Source organism: Scleropages formosus, chromosome 3 (genome assembly GCF_900964775.1).
Source record: "Scleropages formosus chromosome 3, fSclFor1.1, whole genome shotgun sequence".
Lineage (NCBI taxonomy): Eukaryota > Metazoa > Chordata > Actinopteri > Osteoglossiformes > Osteoglossidae > Scleropages > Scleropages formosus.
In genome coordinates this window covers 2,586,283-2,606,128 of record NC_041808.1, presented here as the reverse complement: position 1 = coordinate 2,606,128, position 19,846 = coordinate 2,586,283, and the positions used below count along the sequence as shown (strand labels likewise).

General features: G+C 45.1%; 1 protein-coding gene across 2 annotated transcripts in view; it reads left to right on the top strand.

Annotated features, from left to right (window-relative positions):
- LOC108924720 (slit homolog 1 protein-like) overlaps positions 1–19,846 on the top strand; it is an 80,940-nt gene that overhangs the window by 26,702 nt on the left and 34,392 nt on the right. For both annotated transcript variants that reach the window (XR_003797544.1, XM_029250184.1), the window contains exon 5: positions 18,956–19,027. Coding sequence is in view for 1 of the 2 variants with exons in the window: in XM_029250184.1 (XP_029106017.1) it covers positions 18,956–19,027 (72 nt within the window). In the remaining variant the exon portion in view is untranslated. The remainder of the gene's footprint in view (positions 1–18,955; positions 19,028–19,846) is intronic.

Here is a 19,846-nt window from a genome sequence, read left to right as displayed (position 1 = left end):
ATGAGGGGGCTGCGATTTGAAAATTGGGGACGTGGGTGTGGGGCAATGTGGATGGATGCTGAAGCTCTGTCATAAAGGCACATCCTAGTCCTCAGGGCCTGGAGTGGCATTTTGAACATCCATTGTGCTGCAGAGATGCTAGTGCTCAGGGCTCCTGAGAAATGGAGGAGTCACACTGGGAGTGTGTGGGCTAGAGGGAGATAAATAATGAGGTTGAAATGAACTCACATTCAGATGAGTCGCCCATTAACCGTCAAGTTCGCAGCTATGGAAGGCCTGACTCCCAGTTACTCACTCTGCGGTCAGTGCTGGAGAAGCAACTGTCGCTAAACCGCCCCCCGCCCCATGAGCAGCCAGTCTTAGCAGACGGGTGGTTTATCTGATAATTGTACACATTGCCGCCGACAGCTCCAGGCTCCGAGTTAAACATCACTGTGGCGACATTCTCCCAGCGACTCGACGCGGCAGATTAAGAGCAGCCTTTAAAAGGGCAGTGAGCTATAATTACAAGTGGAATTTTAATTAGAGTGTGGAATTTTTTACGCCGCCGTAACGACATTGATTATTCTCGTAATTCGCACTGATTGAATATTAAATTGTATCGTAATGGGTTTATGTCTGGGTGGATTAAGAGCCATAGTGGAACCGCCAGGGTTGTGACTAATTTGCATTTTGCAATAACTGTGACAAAGTGGCTTACTTGCAAAGCATACTGTATAGGTGCTTCTGGGGTGTGAGATTCGTTCAGTTGCATAAAAGCATCCTTTCACGTGCTCCCAATAAACTGCGTCTCACAAAGTGGTTCAAAAGTGGATTCATGATTTATGGTCCTCCCCAGTGGATTTAGGATGTTCTAACTTTGAAATTATTACCTGGGTCACCTGTGTGTCACACTTTGCCGTATTTACAGATGGATGCTAAGACCTTTTAATCTTGGTGGAGCCTTGCAGTTTATGTGTTTCTTCCCTTGTGTTTTTTGCAAAACCCTTGACCCTTTTGGGGCATCGGGGCATATAACAGTTAGAGCTGTTGCCTTGTGAATTGAAGGTCTCACATTTGAATCTTTACTGAAATACATTTGTGGGAGATACTAACCTTGAACTGCACCGGTAGGAGTACCCAGCTCTGTAAATGAGATAGAAGTTAAAACCTAACATTTTAGTGTACTGTATATTAGACAAAGATACCCTTGTTGTTGAAATGGTCGGCCCCTTTGTGGAGAAACCTTTCACCGCGATCCCCCATCAATGACCATAATTACAGAGCTAGTCAAGAAACTGGATGTGATACAGTGCCTATTAAAATCCTAATGCATCGTTTTTCGCTTTTACACTTGTAATTAAGCAGGGAGGATTAAGGAATTTTTTGTAATTATTCATAATTATCTTGGGATTCAGCTTGAAAGCATGTTTGGCAAAAGGAAAAAATGTCGTGTCCCCCCCAAGTGTAGTGAATGCTTTTAGTTAAGCTGTATCAATTGTGACATGTTTAGAACAGCAGCCTTGTGAAAAGATTGCCAGAGAACGAATAACACATGAAAGAAACCAGAGACATAATATAAAATCATAAAGTAATTCCCAGCAATGTGCAATAACATGAAATTTCTACAAATAGAAACCATGAGAAGAGAACTTTGGGGGTGGAGGAAAAATTCACAAATTACACAGTGCAGATGAAAATATGTGTTAAGGGTAACGAAAAAGACAAATATGCAGTGACTATATCATCGGCATTTCATTAAGTAAATACATAGGACATTGTTGTTTTGCATCTGACAACTCAGCAAAGTGAGTGAAAGACTTTTTTCCTTTTGTGTTTTTCAACATTTTGAGGAGAATGCTGACGAAGGCCTTTAAAAGGTGCTTAACAAAATGCTACAGGGTACATGACAGTGGGACATGATCTGTAGAGGAAGTTAATGACGGAAATGAGGAAGGGCTGCATGACACAAATCACTCAAGAGTGGCCACCAGCAGGGGTTCTCACCTTTGGGAAATGGGGACCTCTAATGTAAAGTACCGATGTTGGGAATAAAAAAGACCTTCAGTGAACACACGTGAGCTTTGAACACGCTGTCTGTTTGAGGGCGAGCACACAGGCTAAAAGACCATGCTCGCTTCTGTTTACCCACCGACTGATTACAGATCTGCCTCCAGGTCTTTTCCCCAATTTCCGTACTGTTAATTACATTATGTATTTGCTTAGCACACTCACCTACGCAGTGGGACACGCAGATCGTACGGTTTTCACATCGGGTCCCTCAGTGCCTCGCTTCGGGGAACAAGGGAGCAGCAGTTCCCGGTCTGAGATTTAAACCTGGAAAATCTCCATGACTGAGAGCACGGTTCTTTAACACACCAGTTAAGTGTCTGTTTATCTTTGTCATGTTCCTGTTGTTTTTCTGTCTGATTGCTTTTAGCATGAAGAAGGCTTAAACTTTGGGAGAACTGCGAAAGGGAGAGGGGGTAGATCTACCACAGACGGCTCCTGATTCCTAAAGTTCCAGCAGCTACAAGTGTGATAACTTTGAGAAACTCTGCTGAGCAGTAGCACGCAGTGTTATTATTTCATACCTTGTCAGTGTGCGCCTTAACACAAGTATTTGACCAGAGTCTCTCTGTCTGTGCTGGGCAGTGTCAGGAGGAGAGAAGAATGCTGCAGAAACTTGTCAACATTGCTGCTCCTCCAGTGTGGAGATCTTGTTTTTTCTTCAGCACCCTGGGAGACTGGCAAAGAGCTCCTGAAGTGGTTGCTGTGTTTTTAATTATGGCCTGATGCGACGGAATTGCCTCTTTAAATATTTAGAACTGGGGTCCACCATGCACTCAGAGTAATGAACTAGAAGAATTCCGTTTGCTGGGCAGAACAAAGTACACTATTCGTATTGGGTTACTTTAGCTCTGTTGTGGAGAGGCACTGAGTCGAAACATGGGTTGGCTTTTTCTGATACACACCACCCAGCTGGGCTTGAGGAACCCGGCACTCTCTAGTATTACTTACCTTCAAGTTTTTGGGCCAGACTGAGCTTCTCACTCCAGGAGGAAGCCAGCTGTTGTACTAACATGCAACAAGCTAATTTGCTTTGATAAATCAAATAAAAGGAAAACAAAAGCTCTGCACTTTCATTTGGATACAAATGCCAGATGAGAGGACAGACTTGCTCTGTGTTGGGATCAACAGCATAGGTGGAAAGGGAAAGAGTGGAGGAGGTTTGGTCACAGTGGATAGCAAAAACAATCTCCCCCCTGTATGACTGAGGCGCACTGTACCCCACTTTGCAGCAGGAAGGAAAGATGACTGGCAGATTCTTCTGAGAATTAATTAACCACATATGTGCCTAATGACTTCTCCTCCGATTAGTTGCTTGAATGGCCTTGTATTTGGGCCCAAAGCAAGAGCGTTGAGGTTGGACTAATCTGGAACAGCTGTTGGACGCAGCTGGACTTAAATACCCCCCATCCACAGTCATGCTGAATTGGGATTGACAGGCCATCAGAGGAGATGAAAACCAAATGTCTGTAATGGTTACGAAACTAAATGTGTTACCAGAAGTTTGCAGTTCTAAAATCCTTGCAGAGGAACTGCCTTTGTGCTCTTGATCAGCTGATGCTGCTTTGTTAAATGTCCATCAGATCAGATAGGTTTGAACGATAGAAAATGTAGAGGTGTAATATGAAAAGTAGAGATGTGAAAGTTTCTTTAGACTGCACCAATTGCTAAGGAAATAATTAACATTGATAATTAGTGCTGGCAATTACATCAACTATGATTCATCTGAGTTCGACAACCAAAGTATCAGGGTTGGAAACCTTTTTTCTGGGAAGGAAAATGCTGCAGTGCCATTGAGTGCCATTAAATATCCAGTTATCTGGAAAAATCATAAAGGGAGTGTGGTGGCGCAGCGGGCTTGGCCGGGTCCCGCTCTCTGGCGGGTCTAGGGTTCGGGTGCTGCTTGGGGTGCCTGGGGGCAGACTGGTGTCCCGTCCTGGGTGTGTCCCCTCCCCCTTTGGCCTTGCGCTCTGTGTTGCTGGGTTAGGCTCCGGTTTGCCACGACCCCTCTCAGGAGAAGCAGTTTCAGACTGTGTGTGTGTGTGTGTGTGTGTGTGTGTGTGTGTGTGTGTGTGTGTAAAATCATAGAATATTTAAGCTTGTAAGAGTTCTTCCAGGTGCTCATGTCTGCAGATCAAGGTGATGAGATCCATTGTTTGTATTTGAGGTCAGCATCATGCTGTGACAGATGAGCAGGATTCTCATTCCCTGTTCAGAAATAGCTGGTTAATGACTCCATGTCCTGGCTCTGTGTTATACTCCATTGCATCTCTACAATCAGGCAGTCTGGTTTCACGTTCCCTTTCACCTCTCTCGTTTAAACGTAAAAGACAGTCCCAATAAAACCTGGACAGAACACAGCACTCCGTCAATGCACAGTGGCAGAGGTGTAAAGGAGGATTCCTTCTATCAGTTTTTTCGGTATTGAGACCAGATTATAAGTCTTTGTCTGGACAGTCTCTCTCCCTCTCTCTTTCTCTCTCTCTTTCTCTCTCTCTCACACACACTCACATATACACGCACGCACGGAGGCAAACAAAGCTGCACATGCAGTCACTCAGAGACGGTCACACTGCTTTGTGAAAGACCCCATAAATCCACATACCCCCCCAATCTAACCTCTGCACCCCAGCTTCTCATCAAGCTTCAGGTTGCTAGGAGACCTGCTGGGTATTTGCTCATTTCCCTCCACAAATATCCAATCAGAAAGCGGGTAGAGAAAACAAATATTAGTCAGACGCAACAAAGGAATTCCAGATGGGTTTGTCACTCTCACTCGTCCCCGCTTGTGTTTTCCTTCCCTCCCACTTGTGCTCCTGTGTTTCACTCCGTCCGGCTTTCGCTTCAAGGCTTTTCAATTAAACTCTTCAGCTCAAACACCACTTCCTTTTTGGGTCATGTTGTTCCACTGGGTTGGGGAACCTCCCCATTTCACTGTCCTCTTTATCTTCTGTGGCCATTTCGATCACGCAAGACCATAGATTCTCCAGACGCTACCTGGCTTGGCTTTTTTGGAGAGATTAGTGGTATAGAGATGGTTGCTGTTGACAGGAGGTGTTTGTCATACGTTTATTTTGTGCTTTACCCTGGGGATGAGGTTGAGTTAAGGAGTTGAGAGGCACTGTGAACCCTCCTCTGGCTCTCTGGGGTCAGCTGGGTCATCCTTACTCTCGTGGCTGACTTGGCCTTGGATGAGCTGGTCATGCTGAAACCCCTGAAGGTACAGGGAGAGTCTGAAAGGTTACCAGAAACTGCCTGTTTGGCATCAGTGTGTCAAGGCAGCACATAAAAAATCCATCCCTTGATGTTTAAAACATTTTTGTCCCAGTTGTCAGGTGCTCTCACTCCCACAGACTGTTTGTTTTATTTTTCTGGGGACCTTTGACCCCCCAGGACCCTTTACTCTTTTCCTTCTCTACAGATCCAGATGTTTCAGCAGTTGGAGAGGGAGTTGGCTTTCTCTCACTGTCTCCTGCGGCCTGGCTGTCTATTAGACTTTGGGTTTACCCTGAGGTCAGACCGTGTGTCGGGCTGAGACCCAAAAGGTGGAGAGACAGTAATGCCTCCCGATAACCCCTTTTCATGACCTGGACACAAATGATTACCTGTAGATTGGGGTGTGAAAACCTGACACACTATGGTCACACTGTTGAATTCAGGTGTAACAATAAGATGCATTTAGCTTCCTCTGTTCAAGAATTTTTTTTGTCTCAGAGAAAGCACTTAGCATACAGGAAATAATAATGCATATATGTGAAATGTCGACTATATACACTATGGTCAATACCTTACCAGATTTTGTGAGGCTGCAGTGCCTGCAATTCATTGGCGTATGTATATTACATCTAATGGTATAACAGCTCTAGTGTAACCACAGCAACATCACACTGCAGAAAGTTTTTGAACCTTACCATGTACATGACTCCAGCAGCAGGATACCTGATTTGATGACCATCAGGCTCAAATTGCCGCGGTGATGACAATGATTTTTTTTTTTTTTTTAAACCTTTGGCTGTGATGCATCATCGGACTATGAATGTCATGAGCTCACTGAGTCTTCTACCACTGTGCCAGATTGTGTATTTTTTTCCACTGTGATATTGACCTCTTGCTTGGCTTTAAGTAGTCAGGGTTACATTACAGATCAAGCGTGGAATTGACGAGGATGCAAAGTTAGAGTCTTCAAATGTGTTTGACTTTGTTTTTTACTTGTTTCCATCTTAAAATTTCAGGGTTATCTGTGGCACTAACTGTAGATATATCCTCGCTTACAGTATATTAGCACTCATATTACTTCTGTTATTTACAGTTATGTTTACTGAAGTGCTCCTATTACTCCTGTTAACTCTCATATTGCCCATAATGCTGCTGTCCAATATTTTGTGGCCAACTTTTATCTGAACAGGAAACCATCCATGTCTGCGGCATCTCACTGTCATTCAGGAGACAGAGCCCCAGTTGTTCTGTTAGTGCTCTGGATACCTGCAGCTCTCTGTGGCACTTTTCATGGTGCCAGTCTGCTCAACATATGCCCCTTTCACTCTACAAGGCGATGCCTCAGCAAGTCCCGGGCCTCAGGTCTGGCCAGCTGCGAGACAGAAAACTAGTCACTTTATCTCCCTTTGGCAAGATGGTGTGTGAGGCACAAACATATACGTGGTGCATGGTGGGATGCAGAGACTAGTGCACAAACTGATCAATTTGCACTTAGGTGACAGTAGGGCTAAATAAGAAAAAAGCAAGCCAAAAAGATACGACCTCAATGGAGTGCTTGACAAATGGATGGGGGCAGGTGTGGATCTGTGAGATACCAGAATGGGACTAGAGATAACACCGTAGACAGTGGCGGAAACATCCAGCAATGGTCATGGTGATAAGGGGAGAAAGGCTGTGCTGTACGTGTGTGTAGGCGGAGGGTGACGGATTGAGTATTTGCAGAGCACAGATGAAGCTCAGTACAGAAAGAGAAGCGCTAAAGAGTCCTGGAGACTGTGTCCATTTTATTCTGTTTTCACTTGTTATTTATTCCTCTCTGGGTTGGCCGCGATAAAACCAACACGTTCACAAAGTACTGGGGTGTGTAAACCCTTCCGCTCAGAGGATACACCGTTAATAAGCCCATTAGTAATGGAGCCATTGTCTCTGGCTGTAAAACATACCAGGATTGTGTGATTATTTTCTGGATGATTAATGGTTCATAATGCAAATTGGTGTGAAAGATAACTGGGGCTGGTGTCTCATGCGTCTCTATTCTATGCTAATATGTATGACTAAAGAGTGGTAATTGAGAGTATTAGTATGGCTGCCATATGATTTGTAGAATGTTGTGGTCTGTACTGGATATGAAGTGACAGTGTACACCAGCTTCAAGCATTCTTGCTGCAGGCACAAGCTCAGATCATTGAGGACCAGGTGGAACAGCAGGAAAGTGAGAGACAGTGAAAAAGACGAGTAAATGTGGGCAATTCAATTTTGAGTTGCGCAGAGAAAGTGGTCCCCCCCTAGCTCGTTGTGAGTCTGTGTGTGCGTGCACACACAGGTTTGTGTGTCTGGGGGCAGGCTCAGGCAAACCATCAGTCAGGCTTGGGTCTTGAGGCAAACATCTTGCTGCAGCCAGGCGAACATGTACAGATTACAGCCTGCCGTGATAGCAATCGCTGTACCAGGAAGCACGGAACAAAGCATTCTTAAACACTTAAGGGATAAATGCAGACAGCACCCAAGATAATGCTCGGCTAATAAGGTCATTAATCCTGTTTGTTTGTTTTTTTCAAATGGTGCAACTCTGGAATGCCTCTGTTTTTTTTAAAGGAGGAATAATTTTCAAGACTTGCGGAAAGTCAGTTTTTGAAGAGAACATAGCAAAACATTGATAGTCTTTCTACATCACTCTGTTTTTGTTTCTACAGGGTGATGCAGTCATTGAATGGCAGCCTGGTTCAGGAAGCCCTAATGTGTGTGTCTGTGTGTGGGACAGAGTGAAAGAGAGCAGCTCTACATAGAGGCAGTCCTGGGGCCAAACTATAACAGCGTTCCAGTTGCTCCTCCCATGTGCACTCCTATCTCATGCTCGCTGATAGCAGGAGTTGTGCAAAGCAGCATGGCAGTTGGGCGAGAAATTACAGAGAGCCCAAAATGAGTTACTCACCAGCTACTCGTGACACCCCCAGCATGACCTTCTGGATAGAAAGTGCTGGACATGTGGGTACAGGCTGTGTTGGGAATGCAGCAAGTAGAGACGACTTATAGGTTAAGCCACTGCACTCATGCCTGAAGGTTACAAGTCCCAGGTGAGACCTGGGTAGCGAAACTCTTTGAGTGTGGAGCATGAAGCATGTCATTTTCTCAAAAGAGCATCAGCTCAGCACCTAAAAAGCATAAAATTTTGTAATTGCTGTCATCTCAGTGAAGATCTGCTTCTCAAGCTGAAACATTTGCTCACATGCCAAACTGCTCCCAGCATCCCATTGGTCCGCCATGGTACTTGGAAGTATATTTAACTTCAAAACTTTGACAGTACCCTTGAAGAACAAGAAATAAATGGAGAGAGAGCTCGAATCAGTGTAGATTGTTTAGCTGCGAGGGGAGTTTGTGGGTGCCGGGTTCACGAATCGGTGCATTTGGGCTGCAGGCAAGAAGGAAAGAAAGAGACACAAAGGGAGGGGGAAAGAGAGGGAGAGAGAGCGAGCGAGAGAGCGAGAGAGCGAGAGCATTGCTATAGTCGAAGAACAGAGGTGCAGATTTACAGAGGAATCCAGCAGCCAGTTCGGCCCTGGTCTGGTGCGGAGGAGGAAAAAAAAAATATGATGACTGGCTCATGTGGGACAGGTTTGTCATGGGCCCCTGGGATTTAAAACTCTGATGTTTGTCTTGCCGTGTGTGTTAAGAAGACACTCAGCGAACGAGCTGTTTGCCATTTACATCCATAGTGTCTGTAACCATTAGCAGCTAATGTTCCTCACCTTATGCCAAACGTGCCACTACGGATTAAGGGCTCACTGACATTACAAAGCAGCGCGCAATTTCCGTGCTGGTAATTGCCGTCTACCCAGAGGGACGCAGTTTTTATTACTGTCATACGTTTTGAAGCGAGGCTGCGATGCACAGAGTGCAAGACTTTGATCGGCGGCAATGAAAGGCGCGATATTGCTCTTTGAAGGTCACCAAGTCTGCGGTTATTACCTTAGCTGGGGAGGGGGCATGAGAAAGAGGTTTAGTTAGACTCTTAGGGGAAGTTTTTCTTCTTGGCCCCCACATACCTCAACAGTCTGTGCTGTGTGTCTGTAAGGGAGAGCAAAGGAGAGAAGGCAGAGACACAGAATTGGTCAGAGAGACATAGGATTTGTAAGACCAGGAAGATAGAGTAAATATGAGAATGCGCTCATTGTTGTCCCCTGCCCCAGAATATTGACACTGACTGGGCTCCATGACACCCCAACACAGCTGTGCGCAGCTCCTCATTGTCCTCAGCCCCACCCCCCGAAGCTCGGCCACAGTTCCATCTGGGTACCTTTTGTCTCCTAGCAACTGACACCTCGGCAACTTCTGCAGAGGTACTCCTGATGTACAGTCTCCATTGTCTCACCCGTTAGTCCGTCCAGGCACACACATTATTCCTTCATGTGACAGAGCATGTTGTGGAATGAAGGTCTTAGTGGGTTACTCCAGTGCAAGTTCTTAGCCATTTTCACACACACAAACACCGCTCTTCATGCCTCCCACCAGTTTTTTTTCCCAAACCATTCGCAAACCGGGTGTCTTACTCTAGCTTACTGAAGGTGCACGGCTGGATTTAATAACCCTGATGAAGATGAAAATGTGCTTTCAGACGCAGTGCACACAAACCCGGCAGGATACAAGGAAAAAGAATAGCTCTGCTTTTCATCACTGCTGCCACCCACCAGTCTGTTAGTTGAGAGGGGGAATCTCTTAGTGCCCTTGTTCTGCCATCACCCTCCTCCTCCTCATTGACCATGTGAAACTAGATATTCAGCATCACTTCACTTGCGCCAACATCTGTCATACATTCACAAACAGTTCCAGGTGTAGCCTTCCATCATCTTGCCAAAAATACATATATATTCAAAAACATGTCAGATAGGGAGTTTTAAAAAGACACCAAATATCTGTGTGTGACTTCAGGGGAGCATAGAGGAGAGAAGAGTAGAAAGGAAATCGATTAGTCACATTTTGACTTGCACCGACACAGGGCTCACAGGCGCAATCTTTCATCGGCTTCATGCGCCCATCGTGTTTCTCTGGCCTCCGGAAAGTTCTGCAATTACCAGACAAAGAGACTTATGTGGCTTTGAAATTCAGAAGCGATGGAAACTGGCTGAAAAAGTCATTGGTTTGATATATGATTAGAGACACTTTGCACTGAACACCTCTGATATTACGGCTGAAGGGGAACTCTGCAGTGGGTTATTTTATTGTATTATATTTATACTATATTACATTATCTCATTTACTTCTACAGCTCAACAGTGTTTTTAGTTACTCACAGTGACACAGTTGCAGAGCTGTGCCAACCTCCGACAGAGAGTCCCGCTTCCTGCTGTGCACAAGCTCCATTTGAGTGTGTTGAACAAAGAACACACTTACATGCACCCCCAACTACAGCTCTCTCACAAAAGGTGCATCGCAACACATTTCCCACTGTCGAGTCTAACACTGGTCAGAGGGGGAGTGAAATAAGTTCCGTCACCGCTGACCTCTTAAATGACATCTCTTAGTGACCTGCTTCTCAATGACACTCTTATGCCACTGCTGTCAATACCTCCAGCCTTTGTGAGATAAAGTGTGATTAATTTGGCAGGAGAGGAGGAGGCCTGATTCTCCTGTCCTCCCTCCAAATTTCTGCCATGATATGGACCTGGGTATGTTTGGGTGCAGGAGATATGGTCCTTTCAAGGTAGAGGTTCCCCTTGAACCTTGCACCCTCAAGGCTGGGCTCCTCTGGGCCATTGAGTGTTACCGCTTTCTGATACTGAAAGAGTGGGCAGATGGATATCTGTGTTAGCCATTTTTTATACCCTGCAGTGCCATCCCCAAACAGTCCCTGTAGATAACAACCAGATAGAACGTTATCCTCCGGTCATCCTTCATCCCAGCATAGGGACACCTGCAGGGTGGAGGTGGGGCTTTTCTTTAGAGAACAAGGGACAAGGTGGGAGAGTACAACTAATAAAAGAGGGAGGAGAAACAAAGGAAGTGCATGGATGGACACTGTCTTTTTGATCTTGTTAGAGGCATCCTCGTACTGTGTTCTTGTGTTGCCTGATCACAAATCTTCTCCACGCTTTGAATGTCTTTTGTTTAAATGTGAACCTGATTACACAGGCATTGTTTATTTATTCAGCATGTATGAGTCTTTGCCCTTTCAAAAGAGCAGGGCACCCTGATTTACAGCTATTGTATGAAACCATTTAGGAAGACTGCTGATTGGTGCTAGATGATTTGCATGAGTGTTTTATGAAAATGCCCTCCAAGAACATTTAAAATCCTGCTGGAAGAGGTAGGGAGCAAGGTTCTGGAAGGCTCCGGGTCAGCTCGTTCCTGGAACTTTAGCCTTTAAGCCGTGGGTGCATGTATTATTTCTTATGGCTTTCTAGACACCTCTGTTTCTGTTGCTGATTATATAAATTGCCTTTTGACTGAACAGCAAGTTCAGGTCTCAGGTGAAGTCTTGCTATTTTACCTTTGTGTGGTGCACTTAACCCAAAACATCCATGTGGATATACATGAAACGTATAGCTGTTCAAGTCATTTTGGGACCAAATTCTACTGTGCAGCTGAGTTGTACAGATGTTTCCCATTTCCCTCATGGTCTTATCAAGAAACATCATGGATCTTCTATTAAAGCTTGAATATTGACTAGCAGTTGAACTGGGATTTCATGCCTCTGGCCCTTTTGCCCCACCAGTGAATCTTGTGTTTGTGTATTGTGTTTTTTTTGGAGCTGTGGGAATAGAACAGGAACTGGGTGAAGGTTATGGTGGAGGTGACTAGATGGAGGGGCTGTTTTATAGAGTGCCACTGATAAAGTAGGTGTCCTGTCCACCTTCCACCATCCAGCCACCTCCACCATTGTATGCTATTCATTCATCCTCCCCCTGGTCTCTGGGGCCCAATTGTAATGAATCACACCTCTTTATCATTTGTGACTTTCACTTGAGATTGTCCCTCCTGCTTCCACCTGGGACAATTGCTTCCATCTGTGCCATTAATGGAACGTCCTGGATTTGCAAGATGAAATTCCTGAAGCGTGACAAGTTCATGAGAATAGACTGTTCACATGGAAGCAGTCATGCATGGGAGCACCTGCCCAATGCAACAATGATAAGGAACTGGTTTCAGATTTACCACCTAAAATGACAGGAGACCAACTGCTCTTGTACCACTGAGAAGTCTTTCTCAGTAAATGGAAAGGGTGCCTGCCCCCCATGAATATCACAGCACCCCCTCTACACATCTGTAAAATTAGGGCCGATATCACTCTCTCTTCACCGTGTGATGGGTGAAAAAGCCATAACCGGTGAGACCTATAATAGGTGCATGCCCAATAGAGGACGTAGGAGACAGACTAAGATGCTGTAAGGGAGACTTTGCTCTTCACAGTGGGCTGGAGCAATGCTGCAAGCTATGATATCACAGCGGTCAGAATGAGAAACTGGGCTCTTGTGGCCAGAAGGCAACAACTTTTATTTCCCTTATTGAGTGATTCCATTAAAGACAATGTATGCAGGAATGACTAATCTGAATGTTCATGGGTACACATGTGCTAAAAGTCAAAAAACCTTTCCAGCTCTCTGTGTAACTCTGCAAATGCAGCCATGCCTGTTCATGTCTAGTGGTCGGTGGACTTTCCAGAGGTTGATGCTGCCATCAGTTGGTGCTCCATGGCTTTGCTGACAATGAGATGAATCATGCTAAATGAGTTGCTTCCTGATGTCTGCTGTTTGTCTTACACATTTGTAAATAAATAGACTTGGCTAGGAAAAGTACAAAGAGCAGATAAACGTCTGGAAGCCCTGTCCTGAATTAAACCAGGAATGATGTCAGGCAGATGAAGATAATGAACCTCCTTCTAACAGGCTGAGTGAACAGAGAATGTTAAGCAGTATAGAAGGTTTGATTCACAATGCAAAGTGGAGTCATTGAGCGTGGGTGCAATCAGTGCTTTCAGTGACGATTTATTGAAGCAGTGTTTTAAAAAATACCTTTGGTTATGAAAGGGAGCACCTATTTATCCATGCCAGAGGACAGAGGTTAAACAAGTGAACACATGTAAATTCAATAGCCAAAGAAACCCCAGTATTTGAACAGTAAACCGAGAAGCTTAAAACCAGTAAACCCAGATGAAGGCGTTCATTAGTCAGATAGAGTATAAAAGCAGCATGACTTCAGGGCTGACTGAAAATCTCAGTTTACCTTTAGCAATAAAAATATTTTGTAGGGATATGTTCATTAATGTATACGATTTTCAGAGGAGAGAGAAATGGTGACTGAATCTGAACCTTCGATGGAAGGACCTACTTCCTCTCCCCATGTACAGGTATTTGGGGATGGGTAGTGGGCATGGGCTGGGCAGGGTAAAGGTGGGGATAATTGAGACTAAGGCACTAGAGGGTGTAGCCAAGCACTGCAGGAATGTACCTGGAGGTGCAGGAGGAATCCTTCCAGTTCCATCCTGGATTTGACCATCTTGACACCATGCTGAAGACATGTGTGGTCATGAACTCTACCTAGCTTATGTGCTGCCCTGTCAGTATTCTTCTCTACATACCCATGACAACTCCACTATGCCCTTTTCCCAATCAGCTGCCCACAGCATTTTTTCCAGCCATTCGGTTACGTCCTTGATCTTGCGATAGTGTGTCTTTGAGTCTAAGACAGTGATGCGTTGCCCTGATGTCCTTTGCAGCCTTCAATATACTCTTTAACTTTGATTGATGCAGTTTCCTGAGAGTTCAGCTTGAGGGACTGTGCATGCGAGTGTGACAGAGGCCATCGGAACTAATTGGTAAGGAGGTGTGTGCGACAAGGTCTCCTACAATTGTACCACAGTCCCCTTCTCCAGCCCTTCTAGATGGGTCTCTGTCTCCCAGAACCCTGCCAACTCAATTTTTCCAGCATGGATAGCTAGGGAGATAGATCCACTCACACCCCTACGATTCCCCCATGACACTTGCAGTCCCACCCCCTGGTGAGCCGACTCCTTGTACGGCGGTGGAATTTGTCAGTGGGCTGTATAAAGGGATTATAGAGTGTAATGCTGTCATGAAATCGTTTAGTTGGCACACAGCTGCCACCTGGTTGTGGTGGCCTAAGGAATATTTACCATACAAAGGCCTCAGTTCACTGTCTTTCCACCAAACATGATTGCTTGAGTTTTTTTTCTTCTAAGGCCTTGGCAAACACCCCCACCCCATCCCAACTCCTACAGGAAGTGTACAGAATTTACCCTTCCACATAACAGAGTTTTCAGTCACATGTCATGTAGATGTCTGTGAGCTAGTGATGCCATCAACCAGATTGTCATTAACCCAGGGAGTAGTCAGTGAATGCTACATCTGTATGCATTGGTCAGCCTCCCCCTCCTGGTATCGCACAATCACACACAGGGTAGTACATTCGGGAAGTTGAGCTGTGACCCTTAACGTGGTCCTTTCAATTAACCCCACCCACCACCAGATTGTACGTCCACCCTGTCAACTGGCAAGCAGGCAACATACTGCAGGGTGGCACAAACACAAGATCCTCCCAGTTTCATTTTCCTGGTAAAACAAAATGAGCTGATTCCTCAGGGTCTACAGAGTGCAGTTGTGTAGCAACATCTCCAGATTTCTCCATTCCCAGACCCACAATCTGACCACATTTTGCCACATTATCTTTAATTGGTCTAATTTATGGTGTGAGCACTGCAGTAGAGATGGAGAAACTACAGAGAAATACTATGGTACAGAACAGTCCCTTGAGCTGATCTCCAGGGTAGTTTCCACCCCAAAAACCCCCAAAACCCGAACCGACCATTGCAACACATGGGAGAGCACCAGAGGCCTGTTTGGTTATTCTAGATTTAACTGTTGGTCCCTGGATTTTTTGTCTGACTTGTGCCACCAGATGGCTATGCATTTCATGGCCAGTAGAAGAAGGTTATAGAATTACCAGCCACATTTTCTGATGAGCAGCTGTTTGGAAGCATTGAATGATACTGTGAATATCACAGAAGCACAAGCAGGGATAGGGGAGAACGTGGTTTGTAAAGATTGTCTGGATGCTGGAGAAACAGAACAGTGAGTGTGGAGGGCAATGGCTAGTAGCTGTAACCGCACTTGTGTCGCGTGGCAAAATTTGGCATCAGAGTTTTGTATCAGCCTTAGGGATGCTGATAATGGAGCACAATGGGACCTTAGTGCCCATGGGTGCAAAAGGGAAGTAGGGGAAACCATGAGCTGCCCCATGGGTATATTTGACTGGCAAGGGTCTGCCTGTGAGACCACCCTGTTTACATTGTGTGAACGGGTCATCCCCTCAGGAAATTCCGACAAGCAATTAGTAGTTTGCCAAGATTATGTTTGTTTTTGGGGAGGGTGGTGGGCGAGGGGTGCTGGGGGTGACCCAAGTACCTTAGTGCTGTCTGCATGCTTCTTTCCTTCAGTGTAGAGATCTGATAACCCCAGGGCCCACTTTGCTCCTCGGGTCCTCGGGAACCGATTACTTCTCGCCACATTGCCTGTGCGCTCAGGGACGGCAACACTCTCAGGCTTTGGTCTGCTGGTTGGAATTTGCCGCAGGGAAGAGTGCCATCTGCACCATGAATGTTGGGAAAATGCGGAAATGGTGCCCGAGGTCAATGTGTGTTCGATAAAGAAAACCAGTGCTCCCATCAGGGACCGTGAGCGATGGATTGTTGGAGTTTATGTAGCTGAGTGGGGTTCGGGTGCTGTGTGTATGTGTTTGGATATGATTCTGTAAACTGGGTTCTTTGGGGCTCGAGCTGTTAGAGGAGCGTTCAACACATGGTCTGCAGGCCACATGTGACCTGTAAGACAGTTTGTAAAAAAGAAATTTGTATATGGTATACATACCATAAATATTGTAAATTCTGTTGGATCACATGGTAATCCCGTTATTTTCCAACACACGTAGTGCGCTGTGGCCAGTAACAGCGAGTGACGGAACAGCAGACGGAGGACAGTAGACTTGCTGTTCCCAGTCAGAGACTCTGCTGGAGTCTGAACGCTGTGTTCAGTTACAGCTTGGTCATCCTCGGTGCCAAGTGTTGGTTACTCTAGTGAAAGTACTTGAAATTCAGCCCTGCACATGACAAAGATTTTCTGAAAATTGGAGACATTTCAACTGAGACACAAGAAACAATATTTCAGTCTACTGAAATGAAGAACAAGCTACATTGTGTAACATACAGTAAAGTCATTTTGGTTAGTACAGACAATCTATCTGAACTAAAATGTAAACTTATGGAACACTGATGGCTTTTTAATGTCCTCCAAGAAAAAAAAAAAAAAAATCATTGGTCAAAGCAAGCTGTGGGGTGGCTGAATTTATTACTCGGAAGTCTAGTGGTGAGAACAATTTTAAAACGAAAGATTACGTTTATCATTATTATTATTGTTGTTGTTGTTGTTGTTGTTGTTATTGTTGTTATTATTATTATTATTATTATTATTATTATGGAGTCCTTTAAGCATACAAGTGATTTTTCTTCCAAGTTCAACTCTTTCTGTTTGTTGGACTTTAAAAAGAATTAAAAGTATCTTCTAACCATCTCCATATCAGATAGATTACTTGATTTCATATCTTGTTTAAGCAGTGAATGAAATTAACATTATTGCATACAATACAATAAAATAATAATTTTTCAGTGCAGACATTTAAGATTTATTGTTACTGTTTTTTTCACATGTATGGCTGTTGAATCTGTTTCTTTTATTTATTCATTTTGCAAATGTTTCTTTGCAACTGCCCAACATGGGTCATACAAATGATACATTGTTTAAAGGGGATCAGAAGCAATATGCATATACTAACAGGCAAGTACCCCAATAAGCACTGGTAGGAGAAAATAAAAGTGGTTTTAACAGTAGCTGAGCATCAGTATTCAACAAATGTAGCTAACTAGTTGTTTCATGCTCTAAATTTTGAATTTATAGAATGAACGTAGTTAGCCGTTCCATTGAAGTGACGGTTAAGTGAAATGTGCCCAGCTGGGCAAAGGATGTTATGAATAATTTTGATTTTGTATTTGTCAAGGGCCTCGATCTTGTTTCGAGATATGATTTTCCCCTGAAATGGCTTCCTCCCGCCGCATGTAGAGAAGGAGAGGCAAGTAGTAGTGGTAGTGGTGCTGGTGGTGGTATCACGTGACACAGCATGCTTGGGAAAGAAGAGGCCCCTGTGAGCTTTAACAAGATGCTGGACAAGTTGGGAAACCCTACCCTGCTCCATCTGCACTCCGGCCTCCATCGAAATTGCACTGTTTTCTTTTGCTTTTTCCGATGTGTAAATTAGGCGGAAGCTCAAAGAGTTGGCAGGCTGACGTTGCATTTCCACTCGTCTGGTACATGGTGAGCACGAAGAAGTTCTGACTCCCGTGGCAGGGGGTGGAAGTGGGAGGGGCACCGTGCAGAGGCCCACAGTCCTCGACCTCAAACCAAAACCATGACAGCGATGCAATCTGGTCATCGGGCAGCGGTGCTGGAAGCCTGGAGACGCCACTTGATTTAGTGTCCCAGGACCCCCCCTGGAATGTTCTCTGGCCCCCAACGATGCCTGGGTCATTTTCAGAGCCTGTGAACAGTACTGGAGGGGGCCCATGTTGCTCGTTTCACCACATCCTGTCATTTCAAAGATGGACCATCCCGTTTTGTAGCCCCTTGCTCTACTGCACTGGTGGTCCCACACACACACACACACACACACACGTGCAGCCGTACACTTGGGCGTTAACAGACCGCAATCCACTCCTTTCCCTGTCTTGTCTCTCCTTCACAATTTCTTCAAACTCAATACAAGACAGACTGGAACAGCAGGAGGCCTTGCCAACAACCAGCGGGGTCCTGCAGAAGTAATCCGTCTCTGTCGCTCTGGCTTCCAGTGCCGCCTACTTCAGGTGTGATCTGCCTTTGTACACCAGACAACCTTGTCTGGCATAATGAGAGCAGAGTCCCTGTCAAAGCCACGCTGTGTGTATATTTTTTCCATTTTTTTCTTTTTAGAGTGGAAGCTTCAAATCCACATTGGTCCCCTGAAAAACTGATGCCTTAGTGTAAAACTGTGTGTGGTTTGATTTTCCAGTGCGTTCATGAATTGTGAGAGTGTTTGGTTTCCATATTATTGCATTGCAGGATTGTTAAGGTATTTCTTACACTGAATACAATGGACAGTGGGGTAATTATGATACTGTTCTAGTCATTGCTACAGTGGCAGAGTCTCTTGATGGTTCAAATAAAGTGTCACCTTGATAAATGGTGTCTCCCAAGCAGTCCGTTTCATTGGCTTGTTTTTTCCCGTTACTTCCTCATGTCTTTTCTGTGAACCTCAGTGTGTGGGTCATGTTACAGGCAAGGCTGCCTTTAGCTACATCCCACGACCACACACACCCAACCTCTGTGTATAAACACAGCACAGAGAAGCCGACAGCACGTCTGCTGTCCATGTTTGGAAGTGGTCTGCGTGCTGAAACTTGTGTGAGAAAGGCTTTTGACGACATGTGTAGAAAGACAGAGTAATACTTTGTAATACGCTCTTGACTGTTGTCCTGGCAACTTGTGTGCCTCATATGTGGGCAAACACACACAGAGTATGTGTGTGTGTGTGTGCGTTTGAGTTCTTTGTAGGACCACACAGATCACTTGGTCTTATGTTCACTCACTTCCTGCAGGGACCTGAGTGAGAATGCCATCCAGGCCATTCCCCGGAAAGCCTTCCGCGGAGCCACGGACATCAAGAACCTGTGAGTATATTGTGGCTTGCAGCGCCGTGGGATGGATGGGGCGAAGAAGGACGCACAGGCAGTGTTCATCTCGAATGTTTTATTTGAACACCGGCATACAAGGAAATAATGCTCTCAGTCCAAGGACCTCGTTTCCTCAAGGACCTGCGCAGCAAGCCAACCTTCCCAGACTGCTTAGTGCCCCCAGCCTCTCCCTTCTTTCTCCTACTGGCAGACGAAATCACCCACTTATATTCCCCGTACATCACCCAAATCCAACCAATTACAATAAACACATTTCCCGCTAAAACATAGTAACGTGGGTCATTACAATGTGTTCTCTTGTCACTGCAGCAGCCCTATGGAGTTCGGGGGTGCTTGGTGGGCTGTATTGGAAATTATATTGAAAACACATTTCTTTGTAACAAATTCCCATTGACTAAGAACATCACTGGTCCCCAGAGATGTGCTCTGGATCGATAACCTCCATCATCCTGCTCCTCCTGGAGTAAACTCTCTGAAAGTCTTTCTCCTTTTCTTCTCTGGTCTCGCTAAACTGCGAAATTCCCCCTGCGTTCACTGCCCGCCAAGCATTTAGCAAAAATCACTACAGATTTCAGATAAATAATGGCGATCTGGAGCCGAGATAGATCGTATACATTAGTCACTCTTAGTGCTCTGGTAACGTGTACATGTTGTGTTATTGATTTGTCAATTGATCTGTTTGTTCTGCTTTTTTGTACACTTGTCTAATTGTCTGAGACCGAGTGTCCGTGTGCACCTTTGTGAGGTCAGTGTTTATGTTTGTAAGTGTATATGAATATGTGTGAGTTGGTGTGT